The 21,272-nt window shown below is 43.0% G+C and overlaps 1 protein-coding gene across 7 annotated transcripts in view; it reads right to left on the minus strand.

The window, feature by feature from the left end:
- SUSD1 (sushi domain containing 1) overlaps positions 1-21,272 on the minus strand; it is a 154,855-nt gene that overhangs the window by 76,614 nt on the left and 56,969 nt on the right. For 6 of the 7 annotated variants that reach the window (XR_009495750.1, XM_002689945.7, XM_059889564.1 and 3 more), the window contains 2 exons: positions 12,639-12,818; positions 353-450 (listed from right to left, as the gene is read on the minus strand). Coding sequence is in view for 6 of the 7 variants with exons in the window: in XM_002689945.7 (XP_002689991.2) it covers positions 353-450; positions 12,639-12,818 (278 nt within the window). In the remaining variant the exon portion in view is untranslated. The remainder of the gene's footprint in view (positions 1-352; positions 451-12,638; positions 12,819-21,272) is intronic. The other variant, XM_059889563.1, reaches the window with a different exon arrangement.

Raw genomic sequence — 21,272 nt, forward strand, 5'->3', positions numbered from 1 at the left:
ATGGAGGCAGTCACAACCCGAGACTCGCTCACTGCATTCTGTCACCCAGGCAGCAGATGCTTCCAGGCTCTGGGGGAGTGACACACGAGAGCTTGGAAACAAGCAATCGTGATGATGCCAAATATAAATACACCCCCCACGCGTACACCCTGGAGGATGACAAGCACGTTAAACACCACATGTAAAATAAAATAATCCAGATATCTGAAAAACTCTACTCACTTTAAAAAGGACTATGGGATTGGAGAGCTATTTGATTGAGAAGCACTTCCGGAAGCAAGTTCCTCTGACTCTCATTCCCATGGTAACCATCTCTGCCCTGGCAGAAAAAAAAGGAGTTCACTTCACTTACCACATATTCGATCTTGGAGTTTATTCTTCCTGGGTTTATTTGCCACCTCACACAGGTGTTATTAAACACTGACACCTCATTAATTTCTATAATTATTTCTAAAAGAAAAAAAGAAAGAATCCACTCAACAAAATGCATCAAAAGACTTTGGAAAAATCCTAATGGCCAGCCCTTTAGAGGGCATGACTTTGTTTACCTGCCCAGCTGGTCTCTCTGCTGGTCACCATTCACACTAGGATTCAGAAACCAAATCAGCAGTTCAAGCTATCCCAGGCCAATCACCCAATTTAACTTTATCATGAGTGAGCTCGGCCCATGACTTGATGTGGAAGAAAAGGCTGAGAATTCCCTTAAGTACGGTGAGAATTCCAGCCTGTGATTGGTCTGACAGGCCACTGGATGCCACTGGCATTCCATTCCTGGGGGAAGGAAAGGGACCCAGAGCCGAGCCCTGAACCTTCCCTGCAGCTGCGCAGGTTAGACCAGCTTCCGGTTCCCTCATCCCACCGACTGATGGAGCGTTTTGATCGCCAGGTCACTGCTGTTCCCAGGAGGGAAATGACACAGATCACCACCCATGACCATTCCTCAGGAGCAGCCCGTTGCGGGTAAGCTAAATAAATTCTCCACGAGGTCCCTGGAACCATTTAAACCTGATTTATCAGGAAGCCACTAATTTCTTTAAGTTGTTCTGTTTCTTTTAAATATTCTGCATGTGGCGGCGGTGGGGGGGGTGACCCATTGAAAGGGTAGCATTGAAACATACACATTACATATGTAAAATAGATTGCTAATGGGAAGTTGCTGTATGTCACAGGGAGCTCAGCGCAGTACTCTGACAACCTAGAGGGGTGGGATGGGGTGGGAGGGAGGCTCAAGAGGGAGGGTACGTATGTATACTTATGGCTGATTCACATTGTTATACGGCAGAAGCCAACACAATATTGTAAAGCAATTATTCTCCAATTAAAATTTTTCAAATAAATAAATATTCTGTACATATTTCATGTAATGAATTTAGCAATGTGGGAAACTATATTATGGCCTTGGGTCCTGAGATAACAGTTTCCAATGAACCTATTAAATGACTTAGGAAGTTGTTCAGATGCGAATGGGGAAAGGACTTAGCTTTTTCTCTATTTAACAAATTTCCTGCAGATAAGTAAAACTATTTTTACTTGCAGCTGACATGCTCTTGTCAAAAAAAAGTCTTAAGGAATTCACACACACACACACACACACACACACACACACACAATTAAAGCTAAGAAACAACTTCAACCAGGTAGCAGGATACAAGGTCAAAGTACAAAAAGCAATTGCATTCCTGTCCACTATTAAGGAACAAGCCAAAGATGAAATTAAAAAAAAACTCACTTACAACAGCATCAAAAGGAATAAAATTCCCTGCAGGTGAAACTGAAAGTCGCTCGGTCATGTCTGACCCCATGGACTGTACAGTCCGTGAGATTTTCCAGGCCAGAACACTGGAGTGGGTAGCCTTTCCCTTCTCCAGGGGATCTTCCCAACCCAGGGACCGAATCCAGGTCTCCCACATTATAGGCAGATTCTTTATTAGCTGAGGCACCAGGGAAACCCAAGAATACTGGAGTGGGTACCTATCCCTTCTCCAGCAGATTTTCCCAACCCAGAAGTTGAACCAGGGTCTCCTACATTGCAGGCGGATTCTTTACCAACTGAGCTATCAGGGAAGCCCTATTTCCTGCAGGTAGAAGTTACCAAACTATCACCTCTAGAGGAGAGAATCAACATCTCACCAAAGGGGAATATTCCCCAGCCTACATTCAAGCTTCCCCACTGAAGCAGATGCCCCTTATGTATGTTTTAGACCCTCTCAGCTCACATGCCCCTTGCTCCTGCCCTGTCTGAGCTTTGACAACATGACCATGTCTTGTCTCCCAGGCTGGGGTTTCCCTGCTGCATGTGCAACCTGGAAGTGGGGGGGAATGGACACTTTCTGAAAGACAGGAAGTACTGGAAAAATCTGCCCCTTACTTTTCTTCCCCTTGTGGCGAAGCTCCCCCAGGGCACTGCTACACTGATGGAGTGATCACGTGTACTCAGTAAGGACCAGGGCAACAAGGAATCCTCATGCTGGCTTGGCTTCCTTCCCTGCTCTGCCCATCTCAGCCTTCACTCCTGCTTCCTGGGGTGTGTGTGTGTGTGTGTGTGTGTGTGTGTGTGTTAGTTGCTCAGTCATGTCAGATTCTTTGAGACCTCATGGACTGTAGCCTGTCCAGGCTCCTCTGTCCATGGGATTTCCTAGGCAAGAATACTGGAGTGGGATGCCACTGCCTTCTCCAGGGGATCTTTCCAGCCCAGGGATCAAACCCATGTCTCCTGCATTAGCAGGCAGATTCTTTACCCCTGAGCCACCTGGGAAGCCCCATTTCTTCATACTCAGAACCAATGCTACCTTTAGATAGACCCTAATCTACTGACCCCCTTGCCCATGGAAGATTTTATATCTTTACTAAATCACCCAATCAGCAGCACTGCCGAGATTTGATGTCACACTTGACCTGGTCATGGGTAAGCCCAGTCAGCTGACAGTAAGTGGGAATAAATGCAAGCAGGAAGAGGAAAAGAGGCAAATTTCTGGAGAGACCCCAGAGGATCAAGTGTGCCCATCTACTGCACTCCTGGGTCACTACATCAGTGCGTCTTCCTGGAGCACAAATAATTTGAAATCAAAGAAATATTCCAGGTGTGGATATGGGTACTCTGATGGATGCAAAGATCCAATCCATTCACTTCCTTGGGTATCATGATGATGACACTGGCAACAGTCTTTTGTCAGCTTGAAAAAGTCCCAAATATTCCCAGCCCCTTCCCTCTCCAGCCCGTCAAAGCACAGAGTTCTAGACTCTTCTGTTCACTCCCACAGCCCCCGACACTCACCCCCTGGTCCAGAAGGAAAAGGAAACACCCCACTCCTCACCTTGTCGCTGAGTTGCCATTAAAGCATACTTCCTTCCCACTCGGGACCCTTTGCCACCCAAGCAGAGATTAGAAAGGGAACATGAGGCAAAACCAATACAATATTGTAAAGTAATTAGCCTCCAATTAAAATAAATAAGTCTAAATTTTTTAAAAAGTTCTAACCCTGTTATCCTAAATGTAAAAAAAAAAAAAAAAGAAAGGAGACATGAAAGTTTCCTTTCTTGTTCTTCCTTTTTGCTCATTCACTATGACAACCACAAATGACATCTCAGAAATGCCATCTGCCTCCAGCCTGTGCCCTGCGCTCTGCACAGATGGGACCCAGATCTTTTTGTAGGGAGGTCAGCTATTTCATCCCAAGGAGTAGTTGAACAAAATTCAGTTGCTCTTCCCTCCAGGTGTCTACATACCAGCTGGAAAGACTTCTTTGTAAATGTTACAAAGATATTAAACATCTACATTCATGCTGCCCTTTTAAAAGAGATGACTTGGGAGGCTACACCTTCATTCTAATAGTACTGAAAACTTAAAACACTTTTGGAAGTTCTCTTTGGATCTGAGTCCAGGGCACTTTATTCACCATTGACCCTTAACTGAACCATCATTGAACACCAAACATCCTCCCCTGCCAGGCACTGGGCTCATGATCAGAAGGTAAATCTTCCCTGAGGAACACTGTATCTAATGGAGGAAGCTAACACACAGCAGATAAATCATGATTCCATCAATATCAGAACAAAGTTACATACAAGTACCACAGGGTATCGAGAAAGAAGCCACCACTCTCACTGGAAGAACCGGGGAAGCCAGCTTCATGGAGGCCATGCAACCCTTCCCGGCTTCAGGGCTTAAGAGTGGGGAAGACATCTAAGCAGGTCCGAAGTCCTAGGTGTAACCTGTATGGACAGTTTCAGAGTGGTAATATGTAACATGCTGGAGAGGAGGAGGAGGGGCAGCAAGGTTTCATAAAGAGAACAGGGTCAGACTTGGGAAGACCTGTGCACCAGACTAAACACACTTACTCCTACCAGCCATGGAGAGCTAAAAGCAGGAAGATGGTGGGGACTTTTTTTTTTTTTAAGAAAGATACCTCTGGAGGAGGAATTCCCTGGTGGTCCAGTGGCTAAGACTCTGAGCTTCCGATGCAGGGACACAAGCTCAATCCTTGGTTGGGAAACTGAGATCCCATGCTGCATGGTGTGGCCAAAATAAAAATTTTTTTAATTAAAAGAAAAAAAAATAATTCCGGTGTGTTTTGAAGGAAAAACTGGAGGTCACAAGGAAAGAATTTGACCCCCTTTAATCAGTGATTCCAATACATCAAACACTGACATATGGGTCTTTATAGACTTGATCACATCTTCACAGTAGTCATGGGAAGCAATCATAAAGTCAATTATAGGTGAACATTTACTGAGTTGTTACTATGGACCAGATGTTATCCCTGGTGGCTCAGACAGTAAAGCGTCTGCCTACAATGCGGGAGACCTGGGTTCAATCCCTGGGTCAGGAAGATCTCCTGGAGAAGGAAATGGTAACCCACTCCAGTATTCTTGCCTAGAAAATCCCATGGTCGGAGAAGCCTGGTAGGCTACAGTCCATGGGTCGCAAAGAGTCGGAGATGACTGAGCGAGTTAAAAGGTAAAAGGTACTATGGACCAGATAGTGTGGACAGAAGCAGTAAGCAGTCAAGTCCGAATTCAGAACTAGACCCACCAGACTCCAAAACCCAGAGCCTCTGCACTGAAGAAGTTACTCAGCAAAAAGGTGAAAATATGGAATCAGGCATTGCCTTGAAAACCATAAGCAATAGTTTCTCCTGAAGGAGAAGCAATAGGAGATGAGTGATAAGGCGTCTAGGCTGACTGCCAGTCTCAAAGCCTGAGAGTCTGAATGGATTGCCTTCTACTGCTCTCATGAGAAACATGGGAGGAAGAAGAAGGCATTTGTGAGCAAGGAACTAATGAATTATGCCCAGAACATGCTAAGTCTGAGTTAATCTATCTAGGTGAAAAACTTTCTTGAAGGTCATCAATGTGTGGCTGGCAACTGAAGCTCTGGGTGCAGGTGACCTACCCCCGTCCAACGTGGAGAGTGGGCAGCACAACAGCAGGGGACTAAGACACATGGAAACCCAAGGGGAAATCAGAAGACAGAGCGACACGGAAGGAGGTCAGTGGTTGGCGAGGACAGTCCGATGCCTTGGGAGTCAAGGACACAGAAGATCTGCAGTCATGTCTGTTTCCTCAAAAGTTATCTCGCTTCCTTCCCACCGAACACCCCAACCTTCTCAACCCCACCCAAGAAGAGTGCGGAGCAAAACATGAGGCACCAAGGGCTTGATCTCTCACCCTTCTCGCATGTGGCTCTTTCTCTCCCAAAGGAGGGCACACGGTTCCATGATCAGACTTGAGGTCTGACTGGAGAGAGGCAGGCAGAGCAGATCTCTGGCTTGTCCAGTTGTAGGACACTTAGGCCTCCCCAGCTTTAAACAAAGGAGGCCCCCACACCATCCAAATGAACTCTACATTGAACCTTGAGAACAAAAGCCTTCACTGGTGATAAAGTACCTTTGCTTTGCTTTAGATTCTGCATGTGGCCCATGGTTGCTTGTGCGTATAAATGTACATATATATAAAGACATGTATTTTAGCATTCTATTAGCATTTAGTATTTCTCTGTGGTACTCGTCACATTTGTAACGACTAATTTTGTAATTAGTTGTTTAACATCTAAGTCTATCTCTCCTGAGGGCTTGGACCATGAACAGAATTGATGCTTTGGAACTGTGGTGTTGGAGAAGACTCTTGAGAGTCCTTTGGACTGCAAGGAGATCAAGATTCAGGAAATCAACCCTGAATATTGGAAGGACTGATGCTGAAGCTGAAGCTCTAAAACTTTGGTCACCTGATGCAAAGAACTGACTCATTGGGAAAGACCCTGACGCTGGGAAAAATTGAAAGCAGGAGAAGGGGACGACAGAGAATGAGATGGTTGGATGGCATCACCGACTTAATGGGCATGAATTTGAGTAAGCTCCAGGAGATGATAAAGGACAGGGAAGCCTGGCATGCTGCAGTCTATGGGGTCACAAAGAGATGGACACAACTGAGCGACTGAACAACAACAAATCTCTCCTGAATGTGAGCTCTATAACAGCAAAGACAAACAAGGTCTATCTCTCTATCCCCAGAAACTAACACAGTTGGTTGGACGCAGATATTTTTAAACTATTTATCATTTGGTTGATTGATTAAATAGATGGATGAATATATGGATAAATGGTGGGCAATGCTAAGTGTTATAAAAAGGTTAAAAGGAACAAGGATTGATGCTACAAGATGAATTTGACGGTTAGGTGATCATTAAGAAACCCTGGTGAGAGAACCACAGTGTACTGGGGTGTTGGACACCTGATTCTCCTGCAGGAGAGACTGAGACAAGAATGGGGTGGGAGGGACAGAGTCAGTGAGCACACCCCGCTCTCTCAGAAGCCCCATTGTGGGCAGGGCCTGGTCTAACGTACTCAATTTTGGTTTCCAATTTTATATCCATGTTCTTTATTTTTGAAAACAGTAAAAGATCCTACCAAATAAATTCAGGAGACCCTAGCAGATGGTCAAGCTGGAGGTCATTTCTAGATGAAAACAGTACCTGATTTCAAAACTAACATGACCAATCTTCCAGTGTGCTGCATTAAACTACCTTCAAAGGCCATCCCAGTTGGATTACAAAACAGAAACATTTTGATAATAGCATCATTGAAATGAGAGTACGGCTCCCTCCCCAAGGTGGCAATGTTAAACAAAGCGTGTTTGCTTATAAGAGTTCTGCTGTGCTTCCTGTTTGATTTTAGTCTTTGCGTGCTAAGCTACTTCAGTCGTGTACGACTCTTTGCAACCCTATGGCCGGTGGCACTCCAGGCTGCTCTATCCGTGGGATTCTCCAGGCAAGAATACTGGAATGGGTTGCCATTTCCTCCTCACGGGAATCTTCCTGACCCAGGGATAGAACCCACGTCTCTACATCTCCTGCACTGGCAGGCCAGTTCTTTGCCACCAGTGCCAGCTGGGAGGCGCTTTCAGTCTTTAGGGTCGCATAAAAGAGGCAGAGCAGCATGACTTAGAGTATGCTTTTCTAAAATGCTTCATACACTTTAGGATGCGTTTTGCTGACACCTGAATACATTCCTATAGGCTCGCCTGGTATTGACTTTTGAAAAAAACGAGGTGTTAACATCAAATTCATGCTATCACATATATTACAAAGTGTCCTTGGTCAATAAATTTAAACTACAAATTTAAGTTTTAAATCTAAGTCGTTTAAAGAAACATTAAATAACCAATACTTTTCCTCTGACAAACTCTGTCAGGGTGATCTACAAATAGTTCAACCTCGGGAAACTGGTAGGAGACAGATCTCGGGCCTCAAGACCTAAGTTCAAATCCTGTCTCTGCCATTTACTAGTCACTGAATGACCCTGTGAAAGTTGTTTCACTTTTACGAGTCTCAGATTACTCATCTATGAAATGAAAATATCAATACTTATTTCACCAGGTTTTTCTGAGGCCACAATGAAACCAAGCATCAAGGCTCCTGGCAGAGCCGTGGGTGTCTAAGCTGGTGTGTGATCGATGGCAGCTGTAATGCCTGATGGTCTAACATTATGTATGTAAACAAATTCCAGGCATGTGGCTATTTGCATGTGCGCCCATTTATTCCGGCTGACCTTTCTCTCCTATCTGAAATATGTCAAGCTGCAAGTGAGCACTCACTGGGCTGAAGAGCAGCATCAACAACAACAAAAGTAGGAGGAGCAGAAGCTAACAGGAGGCCTGGAAGCATTTGAACTCCAGTGCCTGAGTCGGGTGAGGGACTCAGAGAGGCTCCCAGCAGTCAAACGGTCTGCGTTTCAATAGAGACGCTGCTCTTCTAAGAGCCTGGAGTGAGTGAGCATCAACTTCATAATTATTAACTCAGATTCTAAACATAAAAAGCCAAATGACCTGTGCAGAATGAAAGGCAGGGACAGTCTTATCAAGAATGAATCAGTCTCTTTGATCTTGAGGTAAGCCGACTCACTGAACATCAAGCTTCCACCTGGGGTTTTTCCAGACACCAACATAATTGCCTAATTCTCGGCTGTCTGGAGTTTCCAGTCTAAACTGGCCTTAAAAAAAAAAGGTCCCACCACCTTGCCAGAGTTCATACTCCATTCAAAACGTATACAGTTCTAACTGAATCACTGTGCTAGACAGCAGAAATCAACGCAACATTGTAAATCAACTATACTTCAATACATTTTTTAAATATATGTGTTTCTAAGCTACTAGTCCAAATAAGCAGGGACTTCAAAACTATTTTTAACTAAGAACAACCCAAGTAAAATGAGAAATTATTCCACCCAATTTGGAATTAAATGTTCAAGTATAAAACAGAATGGAAACAGAGGACCAGGGCGGGTTAGGCAGAAAAGTAGAAAAAAATTGGATAAAAAGTGAACATTGAGGAGGGTAAATACAAAATACACAGAAAGAGGTAAGGCAGAAGCGGGTGGTAGGAAGAAACGGGTGAAAAATAGGAAAAAGAAGGAGGGAGGGGCAGCTGAGCAAGAGCCGTGGTAATCAGCCTCTCTCACTACAGTTCCAGAACCGTCTCCTACCTACCCACCCAGCGATCCTGCGCATTGTGCCATGAATTAATCAGCATGTAAATCGCCCCCTTTATCTGTGGAAATTGAATTTAGCTGCCAATCTTGATTGAGGGCATAGAGGCCTCCTCAGAGAAAGATCACAGCTCTCAGGGAGAATGCCTTTTCTCTTCTTAAATCAAAGCTTGCATAAGCCCATGGAAACAGCTGCAGCTGGAGCCACAGACATTGTGAAAGGTGGCAGGCTGAGGTCGGTAATTATAATTAGCAGTTACATAACATGTTTGTTCTTCAAAGTGCTCTACAAGCATCAGCTAATTAATAGCTTACTATGCCCCATGCAGATCCACTGGTTTTTCAGGGAGTGACTAATCCTAGTGCTCCCACTGAATTCTGAATGGTGGGGGCACAAGCAGCTTGAGCCTTGCAGAAAATGGCTAAGGGTCCTGAAGCTACGCCCAGCTCTCAGACCCAGTGACTCCACAGGTAGCCCTGGCCCAAGACCACCTCCCCGATGTTGAATTCAGCCATCCACGAGGCAGCTGCCTCATTTCCTCCAAATAACTTAGAGGTGCTGTTGGAGAGGCAGTCATTGTTTGGGAAGACTATCAGTCTGGTTTGAAACGGCATTAGCTCTTCTCAATGTTTCCAATGATGAAGACGGGAACTCTGGAGTCCTTGATGTTAGTTACAGGTTTGCCCTCGCTTCTCTGTGAAGTTGGACAAGTCAGTGGGACCTAAGAGAAGGCTGATCGACATCTCTGGGTTCCCATCCAAGTCTACCCCTCCTTGTTGCTATGGCTGCAATCTCTAACCTACATCCTGCTGCAGTAGTGGTATAGATAACTAAATGTGGAAAATGCATGGCGCAGACATGGTTTCAGCAACAGGACTGAGTTCTTCATCTTCTCCAGGGTTCTTTACCCAAGGGTTTCAATATTAAATGTATATTTGTATGTGCATTTCTTTGGAGAAAAATCTGTTTACTCCATTGCCCCATAAATTCCAAAAAGATAGTGTCCAGCAAAGTACCCCTCACACAATGTATGCTAAATAAATATCTATTGAATGAATTGATAGATTTCTTCAAATCCCAGTCCCACAAATGGCCATAAACCCTTCCTCTATGGACAAATAATAACCTGCAGTCCATGTGTTATATTTGCTCATGCTAGACTTCCCTTTAGAAAACTTTCATTGACAAGACTCAAGCAGAGACATTACTTTGCCAACAAAGGTCCATCTAGTCAAGGCTATGGTTTTTCCAGGAGTCATGTATGGATGTAAGAGTTGGAGTATAAAGAAAGCTGAGCACCAAAGAACTGATCCTTTTGAACTGCGGTGTTGGAGAAGACTCTTGAGAGTCCCTTGGACTTCAAGGAGATCTAACCAGCCCATCCTAAAGGAGATCAGTCTTGAGTGTTCATTGGAAGGACTGATGTTGAAGCTGAAACTCCAATTCTTTGGCCACCTGATGCGAAGAGCTGACTCATTTGAAAAGACCCTGATGCTGGGAAAGATTGAAGGCAGAAGGAGAAGGGGATAACAGAGGATGAGATGGTTGGATGGCATCACCAACTCAATGGACATAAGTTTGGGTAAACTCTGGGAGTTGGTGATGGACAGGGAGGCCTGGCGTGCTGAGGTTTATGGGGTCACAAAGAGTCAGACACAACTGAGCGATTGAACTGAACTGAACTGAAGACACTCTGCCATAATTCAACTGCAAGTCAATCCAGAGACCCAAACCAAAGCTACCTTGGGATTTCACTCTTCAGAGATCTGTCTTCAGAGCCAAGCAAGTCAACATCTAGAAACAAATTACCAGAGTCATTCAAGACTTCTGCTGCTGCTGCTAAGTTGCTTCAGTCATGTCCGACTCTGTGTGACCCCATAGACGGCAGCCCACCAGGCTCCCCCATTCCTGGGATTCTCCAGGCAAGAACACTGGAGTGGGTTGCCATTTCCTTCTCCAATGCATGAAAGTGAAAAGTGAAAGTGAAGTCGCTCAGTCATGTCTGACTCTTCGAGACCCCATGGACTGCAGCCTACTAGGTTCCTCCGACCATGGGATTTTCTAGGCAAGAGTACTGGAGTGGGGTGCCATTGCCTTCTCCCATTCAAGACTAGGTGACAACAATTTGTCACACCCTGGGCCAACTATCACAAGCCTAAGAATCACTGCCTTTCCCCACCTTGTTTCTTGGAGGCCAAGGTGAAATAAAGCATGTGGAAGTCTATACTTCTGACTCATGAGAGGATCTGCTTCAAGACATGCTAATAATTTCAGTAAAAGACCTAACAGGTGCACAGTGGTTTAAACTTTGAAATGTTCCCTGTAGATTATCTCATTTGATTCCCTTTCAACAACTATTTGAAGTAGGAAAAACAGGCTATATTTCCCCCCTCTTACAGACTAGGAAACTGAGGCTCTAAGAGAATAATGCCTTATGTGATGACACACAGCTGGCACAGGGGACGGCTAGAATTTGAACTGAAGTCTCAAAACCCCTTTTCACAGGTAATCCCATTTGAGGGAATATATCAAAAGAATTGTGAACTTCCCAGATGGCGCTAATGGTAAAGAACCCGCCTCCCAAAGCAGGAGACGTAAGAGATGCAGGTTTGATTCCAGGGTTGGGAAGATCCCCTGGAGGAGGGCATGGCAACGCACTTCAATATTCTTACCTGGAGAATCCCATGGACAGAGTAGCTGGTGGGCTACAGTCCATGGGGTCGTAAAGAGTCAGACACAACGGAAGCAGCTTAGCACAGCAGGCACATCCAAAAGAATTCAAATCAAGGTTTCAAAGAGATATTTGTAAGCCCGTGCTCAGAGAGGCATTAGTCTCAATAACCAAAAGGTGGAAGCAACAGAACTGTCCATCAACAGATGAACGGATAAGCATAATGCGTATATAGACACAGCAGAATATTATCATTCAGCCAGAAAAAAGAAGGAAATACCACCATTGGCAATAGCATGGATAAACCTGGAGTACATTATGTTAAGGATCATAAGCCAGCCACGGAAGCATAAATACTAATGGTTTTGCTTACTTGAGGCCAATTAGCCAAACTCATACAAACAGAAAGCAGAATGGTGGTACCAGAAGCTGTGGGGAGTGGGAAAATAGGGAGTTACTCTTTAATGGATACAGACTTTCAGTTTTACAAGATGAAACAGTTCTGGAGACTGGTTGCACAATGTGAAAATAGTTAACACCGAAAAATAGTTAAGATGGTAGATTTTATGTTGTGCATATTTTACCACAATTAAAAATAAACATTAAAAACCTCGCTATACATGACACCACCTTTTCTCTGAAAAGCTGTCAACATGTGCTTAATTAGGACTTTCAAGTAAGCCCCCCTGTGAAAATAGTTCATAGAGAAAAGTCTCTCAGCCAACCAAGCAGAAGAGATAGGAGTCACTGTGATTTAAGGTGAGTTTCAAAAGACAAATGCATAATGTTTTCTATCCAAATTATTTTCCCAATCCACCCTTTAAATCTTCAGGGTTCGGCTGACAAATCTAAAGCCAAGTGCCCGCTGGGGTAAAGGCATGGCTAGGTGCAGTGCACAGAGCAAGCAAGCAAAGGCTGTAGGTTCCATACTCCTGCTAGCTAGTTACCTCCAGGAGACAGGAGCCCTACAGGATGGGGGTTATACCTGAGCATGTCGAAGCACTGGTTCTCCAGGTGCCCTTCTCTGTGCAAACGGAAGTGATCTTTCCTCCAGGGCTCTCAAAGCCCTCTAGACAGACATAGTGAGCCACGCTGCCCAGTCTGGAGCTGTGATTCCCCTCTAGGATCGCGTGCTGCACTTCTGGAGGGCGGCCACAGTCAATCTCTGCAATAAGAAGTAGGACGGCATTTGTTATGATCCATGACTTCCATCCCATAATTCACCTTTTAGAAATAAACATTCAGCAATGATAGAGTTCAGTCATATGGGATAAGGAAAGATATTAACCCCATCAAATAATTCAACAGCAGATACATAACATAAGATTGTTCAGAAGTAAAGAAAATGGAGTTCTCTGAGCTTAATGAAATTTACAAACATGTATATATAGAAAACATTCTAATTATGAGATTATTTATACTATAGAGAACTCCTTGGTCAATGAAAGAATCCATCTCAGGGTTCTTTTAAACACTAAGATTTTTCTGCTATCTTTATCTTCAGGTCATTAACTCCTGAGTAAATAATAATATAATTGTAGGTTTTTTTGGCCAACTGAAGAGTAAACAAAATACATACAAAATCTCTGAACTTTTTAAAGGAAATTAACGGGGAAAGTTAATTAACATTCAATGTAGATGCACCTTTCAAAGGGAAAAAATCAGCTACATAGAGGGAGACAAGCCTGGATTTATAAAATGAATATGAAATTTCTTCTCTGCAACTCTGACTACTGGAAGACACTGGAATACTTACAGAGAACAATCTGAAGGACAAGGATTACAAAAAAATCAGCTACATAGAGGGAGACAAGCCTGGATTTATAAAATGAATATGAATTTCTTCTCTGCAACTCTGACTACTGGAAGACACTGGAATACTTACAGAGAACAATCTGAAGGACAAGGATTACGACATTGCCATTTTAGACCCAGCCAAACTCTGCCTCATAGAAGAATAAAAGAGTCACTTTCGGGTATTTTACGATTCTTAAAAAATCTACGTGTGTACCTTCTCTGGGAAAAAATTCAAAAATAACTTCAACCCAATAACAAAAGTGAATCAGAATAAATACCCTAAGCAAAGAGAAGGATGGCCTTTAGAAGAAACACAAGAATGAAACAAGCAGGATGTACAGATAAGTCTCCACAATCATTTAAGTGTGATGTAGAGCTTGACAGACCCAGCAGTAAAGAGTTAGTCTCTGGTCAGTGCAGATACAAATCCTGAGCAGTTATGGAACCAGAATGAAGTGGTCATTAAATAAAGCCTCCAATCCTGTCCACCTCTCAATTCCCATGTCTGCCCACAGAGATTTGTTCCCTTCTCGTACATGTTGGCCCAACACAAAACCTCTCGGCCCTCAGCATATCTTCCCAAAGTCAGATCTTTCAGCCTGTATACTGGCCCCAAACATTCCAAGATGTGAGTATATTTGTGTGTACATGAGCAACCAGCTGAACAGGTGGTTAATGTTTCCTAAGACTGCCCAGCCACTGTAGACATCTAAAACAGCCAGTTCAAGACAGGGTTCAGTTACAGCAGGAAATTAGAGGGATCATCAGTGAATAAACTGAGGGTATAGATTTATGTAGGTCTATGGGCTTCCCTGGTGGCATAAACAGTCAAGAATCTGCTGCAATGCAGGAGACTCAGGTTCAATCCCTGGGTCAGGAAGATACCCTGGAGAAGGAATTGGCAACCCACTCCACTACTCTTGCCTGGAGAATTTCATAGACAGAGAAGCCTAGCAGGCTGCAGTTCATGGGACTGCAAAGAGTCGGACATGATTGAGCGACTAACTTTGACTTTCTTTCATCGAAATTGAAGCTGGAATTCTAAACTGTACATTGGAGAGGTTTGAAAGGGAATCTGATAACCAGACCTCTGGATTAGGGGTGAGGCATAGATACTAAGGACTTTCCAGGGGGCACAGTGATAAAAAAAAATCCGTTTGCCAGTGCAGGAGATACAGGCGATGTGGTTTGATCCCTGGGTCTGGAAGATCCCTGGAGGAGGCCATGGCAACCCACTCCAGTGTTCTTGACTGGAAAATCTCATGGACAGGACTTAGCAACTGAGCACAGCATATAGATACTAAAGGTATAAAGGTATAGAAAAAAATTAAATTGACTTTCATCTTGGACATGACCAAGAATAATGGAAGGCACAGTGGCTTTAGTTGGGACTACAAGATTCTTTTTTAACTGATATTAATAGATAAGAAATCAATAGCTTGGTCTCTAGGGACTCAGATAGATGCCCAGGGATAGGCAACTTGGACCCAACTCTGTGCCTTCCCATCTCAGAGCTATTCAAGTCGGACAGTCCCTTGGCAAGAGATATTTAGAGAGGATTAAACACATGGTTCTAAACAACAGCTATACAGTCTAAATCACCTAGGGAGCTTTTGAAAAAAATCACACAATGGAGTGTCTCTCTCTTTTGCACACACACACACACACATACACCACCATCACCCAGAGACAACTCTTCTGAATGAGTAGTAGTTTGTTGGGTTCTTGGTATCCACATTTCTACAAAGTTGCAAATCTGATCTGTATGCACACTCACAGGTGAGAACCTAAATTAAACAGTGGTATGAATGGCTACCCCTTGATATCACACGCATCCCAAATGGGCCTCAAGTATCTAACATTACTACTTCACAGTAACCCTCCATAGTAGAGACTATTTCCCCCATCTTACAGGTAAAGTGACTTAACATGGTTAAATAAAACATCCAAAGTCACACGGGTAATCGTATGACGGTTAGAAGCCAAATCCACATCCATCAGATTCCTACAACCACTGCCTCTCAGGAGCAGCTCCATCTTTGAAAATCTATAGCATATGCCCCTTTCTATCACCTTCCACCTTGCTCACTTTCTCTCTCCTCAGATTACATGCTTCCTCCCTCAAACCTAGCAAAATCCTTCCCAATGAAGAAACTGCTCTATGACTAATAGAGGGATCCCTTCTTCCTCTGAGCTTCCGTGGCCTGTGTTCATTCATTCACTTACTCATTTATTTATTGAGCACCTAGTATATGTGAGACAGTATGCTATACACTACAGCAGTGGACAAAACGGATAAGATCACTCCCCTCAGAGAACTTAGGGAGAGAATAATTGGACAAAAAAAAAAAACCAACAAGGTAATTGCAGATGGTGGAAAATGTTAAGTAGGAGGAGGGATAATGTGATAGGATGGGGAAGACTTTTTACACAGAGTGGTCAGGAATAGTTTGAGCTCTCGGAGGAGGTAGCATCTGAGTTAGGACCTGCAGGATGAGAATGAGCCTGTCATGTTCAGGATCAGAGGAAGAACATTTCAATCAAGTGAAAGAGCCAATGCAAAGACCCTGTGGTGAGAAGGTTCTTGATGTGTTCCAGAAGGGGAAATGCGGCCTGTTGGCTGGAGCACAGTCAGCAAGGAGAAGTGGCATGAGATGACGGTGCAGAGAAGAGCAGAGACGGTCACAGAGGGCCTTGTAAGCCTTAGGAAAGAGCTTGGAGCTTATGAAAAAGCAGCTGAGTGCCATGCGAGGGCTTTGAGCAAGGGAATGAGATAATCTGACTTAGACTTCTAAAAGACCATTTTGAATGTTGGGTAGAGAACAGGAATAAAAGGAGAGGTGAGTCAGGGTCTAGAGCAGAAGTCCAACAGAGAGAGATGAGGTCTTAGATGCACTTGAAAGGTCATGATGGAGATGGAGAGAATGGGACGGATTCTAGGTGTATACAGGAAGCAAAATAAGATTCCTGGTGACAGATTAGATGTGAGAATGAGAGAAGAAGTAGAAACAAGGATAATTATTTATCTGGGTCTTCCTTGGTGGCCCAGTGATTTTTTAAGAATTCTCCTGCCAATGCAGGGGACATGGGTTCAATCCCTGGTCCAGGAACTAAGATCCCACATGTCATGGGGCAACTAAGCCTGTGTGCCACAGTTCCTGAGCCTGTGCTCGAGAGCCTGTGTGTCGCAACTACTGAGTTCTGCAAGAGCAACTTCTGAAGGCCAAGGGCCCTAGAGCCCGTGCTCTACAACAAGAGAAGCCACAGCCGTGAGAAGCCAGGGCACCACAACAGGAGAGTAGCCGCTGCTTGCTGCAACTGCAGAAAGCCCACAGGCCCACAACAGAGACCCAGCGCAGCCAAAAATATACTAAATAAATAATTTGTTAAAAGAATGTTTATACGGTTCATTTGACCTTTATTTCCTGCTTGAGGATTTAGTGGGGTTCTTTTATGACTATGTCTTCCCAAATACATGAACAGTTCCTAAAGGAAAGAAGCTTTGTCTTATAATCTCTTGCATCCTCACAATGCCTACTTACATTTGCACGTTTTCAGATCAGATCAGTCGCTCAGTCCTGTCCGACTCTTTGCGACCCCATGAATCGCAGCACGCCAGGCCTCCCTATCCATCACCAACTCCCGGAGTTCACTCAGACTCATGTCCATCGAGTCAGTGATACCATCCAGCCATCTCATCCTCTGTCGTCCCCTTCTCCTCCTGCCCCCAATCCCTCCCAACATCAGAGTCTTTTCCAATGAGTCAACTCTTCACATGAGGTGGCCAAAGTACTGGAGTTTCAGTAAATAATAAACAGTTGCTCATTGGTAGCTTGCTACTACTTCATCATTGTTCAAGATGCAATAAATATTATTTTGGGGCTTACTTTGTAGTCAGTGGTTAAGAATCCACCTGTCAATGCAGGAGACATGGGTTGAATACCTGATCCAGGAACTAAGATTCCACATGCCTTGGGGCACCTACGTGCCAAGCTCATGTGCCACGACTCCCGAAACCCGCACACCCTAGAGTCCATGCTCCGCAGCAAGAGAAGGCCACGCACTGCAACTGAGAGAAGCCCCCGCTCTCCGCAGCTAGAGAAAGCCCGAGCACAGAACCAAGGTCCAGCGCAGCCAAAAATAAAAAAAAGAAATCTTTTTCTAAATGTTACTTTGATATGATCACAGCCCCAGAGGAAGGAAAAACACATTAGTAAATTGTAAGGACCGATAACAAGACAGGAGCACATCACCTCTATATTTTTTACCTAACAGAGGTAACTCACACCTACCAAACACCAAATAGATGAAAGCTGAGAGAAAGGCCCACAAAAACTATCATTCTTTTAACGAATTCTGGGAATGTTTTTTAAACCACAATAATTTTAATCAAAAATTTTAATAATTTTAAAATAGCATGCACCAATATCCAACTAAACATAAGGTAGTCTCTTCCATATATACAATCTTATTTATTTCTCATGGAAAACCCTACTGCAAGGTGAAGGTCTTATTCTCACGTAGGTTACAGATACAGAAATGGAGGTCCGAAGAGTTTAAGTCACATTCAAAAGTTACTTCACTATTAAAAGATAGAACACATGTATACCTGTGGCGGATTCATTTTGATATTTGGCAAAACTAATACAATTATGTAAAGTTTAAAAATAAAATAAAATTAGAAAAAAAAAATAAACAATGAAACCTAGTAACAATAAAAAAAAAAAAAAAAAGATAGAGCCAGTATTCAAAGCATGGTTTTTGTGATCCTGAAGTCCAGGTTCATTCAATCCAGGCAGCCTCACACTGAAGGGGTTCACTCTAGGCTCTGACTTTATAGGTTAACCAAAACCTCAGAAGAAAAGGTTGCATGAAAAAGCATTTCAATCAGTCCACAATGGTTCTATGACAATTCCCTCTACTTAACCATAGCAAGGGGCTTCCCCGGTGGCTCAGGCGGTAAAGCGTCTGCCTGCAATGCGGGAGACCTGGGTTCGATTCCTGGGTCAGGAAGATCCCCTGGAGAAGGAAATGACAATCCACTCCAGCACTCTTGCCTGGAAAATCTGATGGACGGCGGAGGCTGATAGGCTACAGTCCATGGGGTTGCAAAGAGTCGGACACGACTGAGCGACTTCACTTTCACTTTCAACCATAGCAAGAGAGTGGCTGGAAATGGATTTCCCCTGCCACTGTACTTGCCCTGAAGCTTTCTTGGTACTGATATTTAACCCTGGGTCTGGCCAGGTCTTACCTGGAACATAAGCCCATCATAGATGTTGGCATCATGCTGAGATGGTGGCCACTGCCACTTCTACTCAGGCAAATGGGACCCAAGAAAGCCAGTGGCCCTGATTAAGACATATTCAAACTCAACCCAACAGAGATTACAATTGATAATAAAACTAGCATTGTCACAAGGAAAGAAGCCATTTAAAAACAGTTAACATCCAAAGGAAAGAAAAAAACTAAGCGGCACAGATTTTGTGTCCCATATGCACAGGGGTGTTCATTAAAGCACGCATATCTCTGGGTAATTATATTGAATCTGCAGCAGGAATACAGTCATCTAATTATGAATGTGGCTGGGAATTTTTCCTTAGTATCTTATTATCTGTGATTTTATTCAAATAATCAACTTCAAAATAGGTCTCCCTGGGGGAAAACCTGTTATGCCAGTTTCAAAGATCACACTGATATTGTAACTCTGTTTCATATCTTAAAGGTAAAAATGCTTATCCACCCTTTAATATTCTACCCAAGAAAATGTTCCAGAAGGAAATTTGTTTGATGAAAGGTATAGGCAATTTATGGCATCTAATCAACAACTTACTGTATCAGCAATAACTGTTGTTTATTATACACATCAGCAAATAATGTGATTGATGATAGAAATAACAGTGTAATATAAGGCTTAATTTAAGACTGTTTTAGAGACCAATAAGTACCAAGCTGAGAAAGAAAAAAAATGACCAATAATGTCCACAAATTGAGGCAGACATCTTGCCAAATGCTGAGGGAATGAATGATTGACCTATTCTACTTATTAATATTGACTCCCCCCCCAAAAAAAAGAAAAACCTGTTTTACTTTTTTCTTCCCAGAAAAATAATTATTTCTTATTCCCAGAAAAATAAACTACTAAATGAAAAACTCTAGCAAAAGGGCAGCTACACGGATGAAAATGAAAGAAAATCACATTAAAGTCAATTTTCACGTTTACCCAACAATAAGTCCCTTACTGTGCCGAGTACCAAATCAGGGACTTTCCAGGTGGTGCTAGTGGTAAAGAATCTGCCTACTATTGCAGGAAACTAAGAGACAGGGATTCAGTCCCTGGGTTGGGAAGATCCCTTGGAGGAGAGCGTGGCAACCCACTCCAGTATTCTTGCCTAGAGAATCCATGGACGGAGAAGGTTTGTGGGCTACAGTCCATAGCAAAGAGTCAGACATGACTGAGCAACTAAGCACGAAGCATGCAGTATCAAATCAGAAGCTTTGTAACACGTGGAAATTAGTGTAACATGATAGGTTGTAAGGGCCCGAGCAGTCCAGGTAGGTGAATGCGAGTCTACACTACATTCATGCTCTAGATCTGATAATTCAGCACTTATACCTATACTCTTCATTTGTAAAACTGTTCTCTTCTCCTCTTAACAGTAAGCTCTTTGTGAGCTATATCTATATCCTATATATTTAGAATATCCCCTATAGTCATGTGAGCTATTAATATTATTATGAGCATTAATTTTGGTGAAGTTTAGTGGGTTCCAGCATCTTCCTGTTAACAGTTTTCAGCAGTTAGCTCTGATTTTACTGCTCTCTCAGAAGAAGATGAAGCACACTCCACCATCTTGAACCAGAATTCTGGTGAAGTTTATATGTAAGAAATATAAATGTAGCCTTATGACAAAGTTTCACCCACTTTATGACATGTTCTGAATCTGGCCAAATATAGTTAATTCACGATCACTTGGGCATTAAACTACATACATATTTGATGCTGGGGTTGAAATCTTAACATTGCAATATGAGAACTTGAATTCAGAAAATCATATCACAATCATCCAAGGGAAATGGGAGGGTTACATAATCCCATGAAGCACATTCTTATAAGCAGCTTATGAACTGCTGTCACTGAACTCATTAGTACCAAAAAGTCTACTTGCCGTTAAGATGGTAGAAAGAAAAAAATTACTTTTTAGTGGATTTTGTATTCTGAAGTCTCCCATGAACTTTAACCTCAATACTTATCCTTCAGATCGTATCCACAGATCATTTGGAGGGAAAAAAATTTTTTTCCATTTCACATAAAAACACTTACTGTCAACAAATAGTGTCTAATATGGAAACAGGTAGAATCTGAAAACTTCAGAAACATCAGAGGAGGTGATAGGGTAGGTAAAAGCGTGAGTGCTGGAAGGAAAATGAAAAAGTTTATCAGTATATTTCTTATAGAGATCTTCCACTTGAAGAGGTGAAATGGTTTTTGATGCTTTGAGCTAGCTGCATAACAATCTTTTTTCAAAAAATAACACTAAAACTGTTCTAGCTGTAAATAGAACACATGGATCAAAAACCAATAAATCAGGTAAAGTGAAAGCTAAAAAATTTTAGACCTTCCCATTTTATAGTAGGATGTTTCAGAAAGACCTAGAATTTTTGTTAGAAAAATTACCAGCCAAACCTGTCTAGATTATGACTCTCATATTCTGATGGCAAACACTTACCCAGCAGCTATTCTGCATCAAGCACAATGCCAAACACTTTTAATCATTATCTCCTTAAAACGTAATAATAACTCTAGGGTGACAATAATTTC

The sequence above is a fragment of the Bos taurus genome, chromosome 8, assembly GCF_002263795.3.
Source record: "Bos taurus isolate L1 Dominette 01449 registration number 42190680 breed Hereford chromosome 8, ARS-UCD2.0, whole genome shotgun sequence".
NCBI lineage: Eukaryota > Metazoa > Chordata > Mammalia > Artiodactyla > Bovidae > Bos > Bos taurus.